Raw genomic sequence first — 9,832 nt, 5'->3', positions numbered from 1 at the left:
GGTTAGGAAACATAACCATCTTTGATTAACGAGCTAGTCAAGTAGAGGCATACTAGTGACACTTTGTTTGTCTATGTATTCACACATGTATTATGTTTCCGGTTAATACAATTCTAGCATGAATAATAAACCTTTTATCATGATTATAAGGAAATAAATAATAACTTTATTATTGCCTTTAGGGCATATTTCCTTCAAGTGATACTACCGCTCCCCAACGTTGCACTATCGTTTGGTTGCTTCAACTAAGCCAAGCAAAGAAGGAAAGATCTCTAAGTTGTCGGAAGGATAGGTAGGTGCAAAGGGAATGTATACGTGTTGATTTCATCCTTCTTAGTAATATGATTTTCCTACGACGCAAATCCACACAAAATAGAACGTTCAAAACAACCGTCATCAAACACCAAAACCACCCAGGAAGAAATATGGCATAATAGTATGGCTTTTGGGTGCAACTGTCTGGAGACGATAACACGGGATACATATAACCGATTTGGATAACTGTCCAATAATAGAATAGATATTTAGGCTTCTTGTCCTATTTTTGCGGGCCGTGGATTTTAATTTTATGTTTCGTTTTTGCTTCCGTATCTAAGATGAATTTCATACATTCTATCAATGGATTGTGTGCATCGCTTGATACAGAGGCCGGATAATCCTCCTTTCAAAGAAAAGCTTACGTATATAGTACATAAATCATCATCTTTTCCTTTTTGCGAAATGTTATGCAGCATCATCTGGAAGGCTAACTAACTACACATTTTCACGCTAAAAATATCCAAGCTAAGCACTGAAGGAGAAGGGACGCCGAATCGCGGGCGGCAAAATGCCATGCACCATTCGTGCAAGATGACAGGCCGCAGACGAAGGGCAGTAGCACAGCGGACGCACGGCAGAAATTGAGATCCAGCTGAAATCACTCTCACTCACCCTCCGGTGCCTCCACGCGAACTCCGCTCGCTTCCACTCACCCGCCCCCATATATACCAGCAGGGAGCACTCCGCCTCCATCACTAGTCAGCTGCCTCCGGAGTTCACCTCACCCACCCACCCACCTCGCCTCACCTCTCCCGCCCAACTCCCTCCATTCCTTCCCATGGCTCTCGTCCGGCAGCGCCGCCAGCTACCCCACCTCACCCTCCCGCTCGACCACTTCGCCCTGCGCGCCCCGCCGCCGCCGCCGCCCCCCGCCGTCGCGCCGTGCGCCCCCGCCGAGGGCCTCGCCCGCCTCTCCGACTACGAGCGGATCTCCCAGCTCGGCCAGGGCAACGGCGGCACCGTCTTCAAGGCGCGCCACCGCCGCACCGCGCAGCACTTCGCGCTCAAGCTCTTCGCCGCCGGGGACGGGGACCCCTCCGCGGCCCGCGAGGCCGAGATCCTCATGCTCGCCTCGGGCGCGCCGCACGTGGTGCGCCTCCACGCCGTCATCCCGTCGCCCGCCGCGGAGCAGCCGGCCGCGCTGGCGCTGGAGCTCGTGTCGGGGGGCTCCCTCGCGGGCCTCCTCCGCGCGCTGGGCCGGCCCATGGGGGAGCGCCCCATCGCCGCCGTGGCGCGGCAGGCGCTGCTGGGGCTGGCGGCCCTGCACGCGCTCCGCGTCGTGCACCGCGACCTCAAGCCGGCCAACCTGCTGGTCGGCGCGGGCGGCGAGGTGAAGATCGCCGACTTCGGCGCCGGCAAGGTGCTGCGGCGGCGGCTCGACCCCTGCGCGTCCTACGTCGGCACGGCCGCCTACATGTCCCCGGAGCGGTTCGACCCGGAGGCCTACTCCGGGGACTACGACCCGTACGCGGCGGACGTGTGGAGCCTCGGGATGGCGATCCTGGAGTTGTACCTGGGCCACTTCCCGCTCCTCCCGGCGGGGCAGCGCCCGGACTGGGCCGCGCTCATGTGCGCCATCTGCTTCGGCGAGGCGCCCGAGGCCCCCGCCGCGGCGTCGGACGAGTTCCGTGACTTCGTGGCCCGCTGCCTGGAGAAGAAGGCCGGGCGGCGCGCGTCCGTGGCGGAGCTGCTCCAGCACCCGTTCATCGCGGAGCGCGACGCGGAGGAGGCGCAGCGCTGCCTCGCCGCGCTCGTGGCGGAGGCGGCGGAGCTGGGCGACCAGTAGCCTAGCCAAACCGCCCGCCGGTTAATTAGTAGTCGGAGAGTTAGGAGTCCATCCATCCAAGCTGATGTGTACATAATCCGCGCCACGGGGAGGAATAAACCTGTCCCATGTGGCGTTTTTCTTTTCACCTTTTTGCCGTACCCAATGATTATTCCTTCGTTGTTTCACGTGAATTTGCAAGGGACAGTTTTGATAATTGATGGCACCTTCTTCATCAGAATCAGAAGCATGGCATATGGCGTCAGTGGAATGTTCTGATCGATCTGTCATGTTTTAAGGAAATTTCTCGAGCTATAAACCTGTGAAAGGCTCAGTTCCTATCGGGAACAGCACAGCGAACAGACTCACGAGAAACATGCATTACACGGACAATGCTTGGGTGCCGTAAGGCAACTACCTTTGTGTCTATGACATGTGGGCCCAATAAATGGCTGGCCCATATGTCAGTGTCTCAAAGGCAGGTGCCTTTAGAAGCTGCGTCCGCATTGCACAAGAGGAGATTGAGGGAGTTGCTGTTTGAGTAAACTGCAGAAAAACGATGGAGCTCTTTTTTTCCAGGGGAGATTGCAAATTCAGAACTGCCACAGGCGACTGGTTTGGTATCCAAATTCCAATCGCTTCTCCTGCTCCTGGTTTGGTGCCATCTCTTGTACGGGGTATCTGATTTGCCATTCTTAATGACGGTACCTGATGTGGCAGGAAGGCCATTTACTAATTTCCAATCTTGATGAGCGATGATCACTGATGACATGGGCTAAGCATACGTAAGAGGGTACCAGTGGGATGAATGGCTTAAACAAAGGCCAATGCTGGGGTTTCTGGATTCTTGTGGTGCTCCAAGTCTCGCGAATATGCCAATCCTTGTGGTACTATTGTACAGTATGATATAGAGAACTGTTGAGATGGCCCGAAATCAGTGCGCTAGCCGATCACAGATTAGTTATCAATCAGTGGCCCGAAATCAGTATGCTAAAAGCATTGGTTGCGCTGATAACGTAGTCCTAACCGTCGATAGGGTTTTCAATTAGATCGACAGCGCACTGTTCTGCACGGAGTAGTTGCATTTCCGTTAGGCAGCGCGTGCAATGGGTGCCACCGCCTCAACGGATCGCCAGCACATTCAAAATGTGCAAATGGCGCGTTCGTTGCCGCTCGGCTCAAGTACGTACTTGGGCATACGCCGAATCCTTGATTTTCTGTATATATAGTGTACTAGCAGCACACGCGCACGACCAGATAGATTCCGATTCCAATTCCAATTCCAATTCGAAGCACGGCCGCGCTTATCCCAGACGATGTGGAACCGGCAGGCCTGCCTGTATCCATCCATCTTCCAACAGCTTCCACCGCTCACGGTCACGGCCTCGGCCTCACGGTGAGGCTCATGGCTGTCATTCTCAATCTGGACGCGGCCGCGGACGAGCAGGAAGGAGGCCCTGGGTACGTAGTCCCCGCTGTAGGATCTCTCTGAACCAGACGCCACCGCCTGCCGGTCGCCGTTTTGTCAACGTGGATGGATATGCGTACGGGGAGCAGAGCAGTACAGACAAGGCAGACCGGTCGCATCAGTTCAGCAGCAAGGATTTTTCTTTCGGATGGCCGGACGGAATCATCGGAGATGGTTCGCAGATGAAACGGAATCGCGTGCGGTGCGGTGCGGTGCGGTGCGCCAGCTGGGATCGGAGGATCTTGCGTGTTGCCCGCCGCGCCGATGGAGAGCCATGGACAAGCGGTGCTGCGTTGCCAGGAAGCGGTAAGCTGACGAGATTGAGTGAATTGCACGTACAGTCCCTGTACTCGCTGGTTTGGTCCAGAACGGTCCTGGAACTTGCGCGTTGCCTCGTTACGATCCCGCTACTTGCGAAACTGGTCCATCGACGGTCCTACGGCAGGCCCACGTACGTACACGACTACATGTCCTGCCACATCAGCACAGGCCGACGCGGGCCGATTCAGTTTTTGCAAAGGGGGCCCTTGCTTTCAGTCGAGTCCTGCACCCGTCGAGGTAGGCAGAGGCAACGACGAGCAGCGGCGGCGGTTGATTGAGATCGGTGGCGATCGGCAACGCGATAGCGAGCATTGAGGGAGAGAGTAGAAGGCGATCGGCGATGGCTGCGAGGACATAGCCACCGTGAGTCGTCATCGGCGGTGATGGTTCCCGTCCGGCGGCACGACAAGGGGCCTGTACCCAAATATGGTGAGTTCGTTTCCGGCTCATACCTCTCCTCTGGCTGTTGTTAGTAGGGAAATATTGTTTATTGATTTGGAGCCTTTTCATGATCATCAATTTAGTTCAAGTTGGTACTGATTTGGTTAGGGTTTGGATGCAGCCGTAGGGTTTTTGAACGGATAAACTGAAAATTTTGTTTTTCCTTTGTTTGACAGCACACGAAACTGATCACTTCACTGCAGAGTTCGTTCAGGGTGGATTTTTCATGGGGATAGGAGGCAATAGGTCCTATGTTAATGGAAGGAAGGTTTGTTATGATTATTGCGAGGCTGACATGACATGTATGGCCATGTTTGATGAGTTAATTGAGACATTGGGTTATGAAAGGAAAGCAAGTATTAACACGTACTTGTTGCTGCCTGGTATGCAAATCAATGAAGATGGTCTTCGATTGTTATCAAAGGACAGCGACACAACCTGCATCAGGGCAATGGTTAGAGAGGGACATAGGTTTCTCATGTTTTATCTTGAGCATGGGGATAACATTACCACAGAAACATGGGATGTTGTTATTGCAAACCCCACCCCTCAATTGCATGATGTTATCAGGCCTATGAAGTGCAACAGAGAGCAGGAGCATGAGAGTGTTTTGGAGCAGAGCAATGTGCCATACAGTCATGTTGATGAGGGTACAAAAGAAGGGACAAGTACATGCAGAGTGAGAGGAAAAACAGAGAAAGAAGATGACGCGGGCAGTGATGATGAATCGTCTGACTCCGATTATGCTCCATCATTAGTAGATAGTGACTATGATCTAGAGGATGGTGATGAAGATTTGTTCATTCACAGGAAGCAGAATGGTGCGGAGAAGGAATGGAAAGGGAAAGGAAAAGAAGTTGTAGAAGATGACATTTCTGAAGATGATAGACTGGACCTTCCAGATTCAGATGAAGAAGACATGAAATTCAATTTCAAATACTTTACAGAGGCAGATATGAATGAGCCAAAGTTCCATTTGGGTCAAGTGTTCTCGTCTATTGATCAGTTGAGGAAAGCAATTAGAGAGTACGGCTGCAAAGAGAGGTTGAACGTAACATTTCCGAAGAATGACAAAACTAGACTTGGAGCTAAATGCAATGATGGATGTCCCTGGTATTTGTATGCATCATATGACAACAGGACACAATCAATTATGATCAAGACATTCATAGATGAACACACTTGTTGCAAGAAGTGGCAAGTAAAAGCTTTTACTGCCAGATATATAGCTCATAAGTATGTGGAGAAGATCAGAGCAGATGAGAAAATGACACTAAAGGGTTTAGGGTCACTAGTGCAACAAGAATGGAACATGAAAGTCAAGAGGGGAAAACTTGGTAGAGCTAGGAAAATTGCACACAACATAATATATGGAGATGAAATTGCACAATACAATAAGTTGTGGGACTATGGGCATGAGTTGAGGAGATCTAATCCAGGCAGCACTTTCTTTGTTGAGCTTGCCAATGATGGTCAATTTAGGAAATGTTACTTCTCATTTGATGCATGCAAGAGGGGTTTTTTATCATCTTGTAGGCCAGTTCTCTTTCTTGATGGAACCCATTTGAAGACCCAATTTGGAGGCATTCTCTTGACAGCTATTGGAATGGACCCCAATGATTGCATCTTTCCAATAGCTTTTGGTGTTGTCGAAGTTGAGAATACCAAAAGTTGAAGATGGTTTTTGACTGCATTGAAAGAAGACTTAGGCATTGCGAACACCTCGCGATGGAGCATTATGTCAGACAAGCAAAAAGTAAGATCATATGTCTCATGTATTTTATTAATGCTCACATGCATTTTATTGTTCTAATAAATTCTACATGCTTACATAGTTTTATTATCATATTTAATTCGGCATGCTTACATTGCTTTATCTCAACCAGGGATTAATTAGGGCTGTTAAGGAACTATTTAGTGACTCGGAGCATAGATTTTGTGTTAGGCATTTATGGCAGAATTTCACAAAAAACTTCAAAGGTGAAATCTTGAAGAACCAACTGTGGAGATGTGCAAGAAGTACTACAAAAGGTCAATTTAGGGCCAACATGGATCAGATGCTTATTTTAAATAAAGAAGCTCATGATTGGTTGGATGAGTTAGATCCGAAAACATGGGTTAGAGCTTCTCAAAATGAATTCCCTAAGTGTGATGTGCTATTGAACAATAATTGTGAGGTGTTCAACAAGTACATCTTAGAAAGCAAGAGAAATGCCCTTCCTAAGCATGGTGCAGACAATAAAGGGGCAGATAATGGCAAGAATTTATTCGAAGAAGGAAGAAGCAGGGAAGTGGCATGGCAAGATATGTCCAAAAATTAGGAAAAGACTTGAGAGGCATGTGGAAGCTGCTAACACATGCACTGCTGACCCAGCAGGACTTGGGATATTCCAAGTTAATGATAGAGGTGCTGATTTTGAAGTGGACATCAAGTCGAGGACTTGCAGCTGCAGGAGATGGGATTTGACTGGAATTCCATGTTGTCATGGAGTGGCTGCTTGTAGGCATGAAAAAAATACCTCCTGAAGAAATGGTGCACTCATGCTACTCCATTGAGACATATTTGAAAGCATATGAGCATATTATCATGCCATGCAGAGATGTGGCTGAGTGGCAGAGGCTGTATGGCAGAGAAATACTTCCTCCACCAATTCTGAAAAAGAAGGGAAGAAGAAAGAAAAACAGGAGGCAACAACCAGAAGAGAAAGAAGGTAGGGCAGGGAGAAAAATGGGTAGAGGAGGGGTTGTTATCCATTGCAGCTATTGTGGTGCTGCAGGCCACAATATTGGAGGATGCACTGATTTCAAGCTTGGTTTGAGACCAAAGAAAAAGGGCAAGATAGTTAGAGCCGAGCCACCAGTTTCCTCTGATTCAGAAAATAAGGATCCTGTCCTAACACAGGTAATATCTCTAATAGCATGTATCATTTCCCATATATATATTTAATTAATTGTGTGTGTCATTTCCCAATGTATTTAATTAATAGCAAGTGTCATTATTAATATAGGAGCAAAATATGCACACCATGGGTTTGAGTCAACCAGAACATACTCCATATGAAGCAGAGGTTATTTCTACATTGATTGTTGAGGTTTGTTTGTATGTGCTTTCTTAGTGACATTTCTGAAATATTTATCTATGCCACATGCATAACTCAAATCCAATATTTAACATTGCAGACGCAGTCACACCAGAGACAAAATGTGCAGCCAACTGCTTTACCAGAAAATGCTTTCATTCAAGCAAATGTCCAAATGCAGCCCCCTATGCAGGAGACAACTGCCACAATCCATGGAAATGTTCATAGGAAGAGAGAGGTTTTAGCTTTGGCCAAATTGAAGGCAGCTGCTGAGAGAAGGGAGGTTGCGGATCAAGCCAAATTTAATGCAGCAATGGCAAAGCTTAGAGAAGAAGAGAACAAATTAATGATAGCAGCTCAGCGGAGAAAGCAAGAGATGGAAGAAAAGAGGCAAGGTGCTGAAGAGAGGAAAAAAGCAATACTGGAGGAGAAAAAGTTAGCAGCCGAGGCAAGAAAAAGAGCTGCTAAAGAAAAAAAAGGAAAGCTCAAGAGGAGAAATTTGCACTTGCCGAGGCAAAAAGGTTAGCTATGCAAGCCAAAAAGAGAGAAGCACTAGAGGCAAAGCAAAAGAGGTCGGAAGAAAAAAAAAGAATTCAAGAAGAGAAGAAGAGAGAGGCAGAGCAAGCATATGAAAGGGAGGAAATGAATTTCCTGTTCATGCAACAAGAGGAGCAAGAAAGGCAGCAGAGATGGAAAGAATATCAGCAGCAAGAGGAGAAAGCAAAGCAAAAGGCCTGTGAGGAGCAGATGCAAGCAAAAGAAAAAACATGCGAGACAGAGGTTAATAGGGTTCAAACTACTCCAGTAATGGAAGAGGAGGTTAATAGGCCTCAATCATCTACAACAAGGAAAGCCTTTGAAGAGAAAAAAAAGCTAGATGATATGGCAGCAATGAGGTTAAGAGCTGATGAGGAGAGGTATAGGGCATGGCTGCAAAAAGAGAAGGAAATGGACCAAGCAAATGGTCAACAAGGCACTTCCAACAAAAGAAGTCTTCCAAGCCAGCAAAACACTCAATTTAAGATGCCAAGAAAAGTTAGAATGTTTGATTATTTCAAGTAGTAGTCTAGTTCATGTGATGTGCCAAATTCAGTTTCTTCTGGACTATTATGTAGTTGAAACCATGTTTATTTTTCCACATGATTATCTTATGTTCATGATCATGGTGCCTAGGATGTAATGATCATCTTATTTTGGAGGATATTTGAAAAACTATGACATTTCGTTTCCTGAGATTTTCAAATTTCCTATGATATTTTCTGTCCTCAGATTTGCATATTCCCTGTGATATGTTCATACATTGCCCAGTTTCTATTAACATTGCATCTTTATATATCTAAATCATGTAGAAAATGCAGTGCAACACCAAATGGTACAGCACATAACCATATAATGCCTGCACTATGCATATACATGTACTGTTCATGCTCATACATTGCCCAGGTTCTATGAACATTGCCCAGGCTCATGTCTAAATTATGTAAAAATTGCAGAGAATGACCATATGTAACAGCACATGACCATATAATGCTTGTACTGTTCATACATACATATATATAATCCATGTACTTTATCCTGCACTTGACATGATCAAATGGCACAGTACCAATTCCAGGAGAAAATACACAGCATACATGACCAAATGGCACCTGACCAAATGGCAAAGCTCTAATATAGCCCAGCTCACAACACAGTATATCACATTAGAATTTTTGTTCAAATTACAAAGCTCATGTAAAAACAAGCACAGATCACAACTATGAAATTACCAAAGGATTACACACACCCCAGATCATCTAACTTAACTAACAACATTTCAAACAGGATGGTAACAAACATCCCAATGCCATTACACAAGCCAAAGTACTAAACTTCAGTACTGTCCAGACTTGACACGCCTCCAACAACTCCCGCGTTCTCGTCGGTGACGCCGGAGCAGGCGGCGACCATCCTCCTTGCCAGCATTCCAACCTTTGGCAGAGGCACCACCACCTTGAGCACCTTCCGATCGATACACGAGTCACGCAGCAATGCATTAACCTGCAATTCCCACCTGTCAGAGGGCAGCTCGATGTCAATCAGCTTGCCGTGAAGCTCCTTCAGCACGCCCATGCGAAGTCCGGCTCACACGCACCGTCAGGGAGGCCTTCATTGCGGGTGCGGCTTGGCTCCGGCAGAAGACATGGTGGCTCTCCGCGGCGCCACACCTGCTGCGGGAAACCCACCCGTGCACGTTGACGGTGGAAGGTGGAATCGCAGGCGCGGGCCACTGTTGGGCTAGCTTTGCCTCCGCCCGCACAGGAAGCGGCGCTCATGCTCTAGCCGGGGCGGGTGACGGCTGGGACAGCTTCGCCTCCGCCCGCATAAGAAGGAAGGGGCCGGCGCAGGCTGGGACAACACTGCCTCGGCCCGAAGGACTCCTACTCTTGCCGGGGCCGG

General features: G+C 48.1%; 1 protein-coding gene across 1 annotated transcript; it reads left to right on the top strand.

The window, feature by feature from the left end:
• Nucleotides 1-997: 997 nt before the first annotated feature.
• Nucleotides 998-2,300, top strand: LOC125551143 (mitogen-activated protein kinase kinase 9-like). The gene has a single exon (XM_048714298.1). It carries the CDS (start codon nucleotides 1,097-1,099, stop codon nucleotides 2,102-2,104), a length of 1,008 nt encoding a protein of 335 aa, XP_048570255.1. The 5' UTR covers nucleotides 998-1,096; the 3' UTR covers nucleotides 2,105-2,300.
• Nucleotides 2,301-9,832: the final 7,532 nt, after the last annotated feature.

Source organism: Triticum urartu, chromosome 4, assembly GCF_003073215.2.
Source record: "Triticum urartu cultivar G1812 chromosome 4, Tu2.1, whole genome shotgun sequence".
In the NCBI taxonomy this organism is placed as follows: Eukaryota; Viridiplantae; Streptophyta; class Magnoliopsida; order Poales; family Poaceae; genus Triticum; species Triticum urartu.
This window is presented reverse-complemented; position numbering and strand designations above follow the sequence as displayed.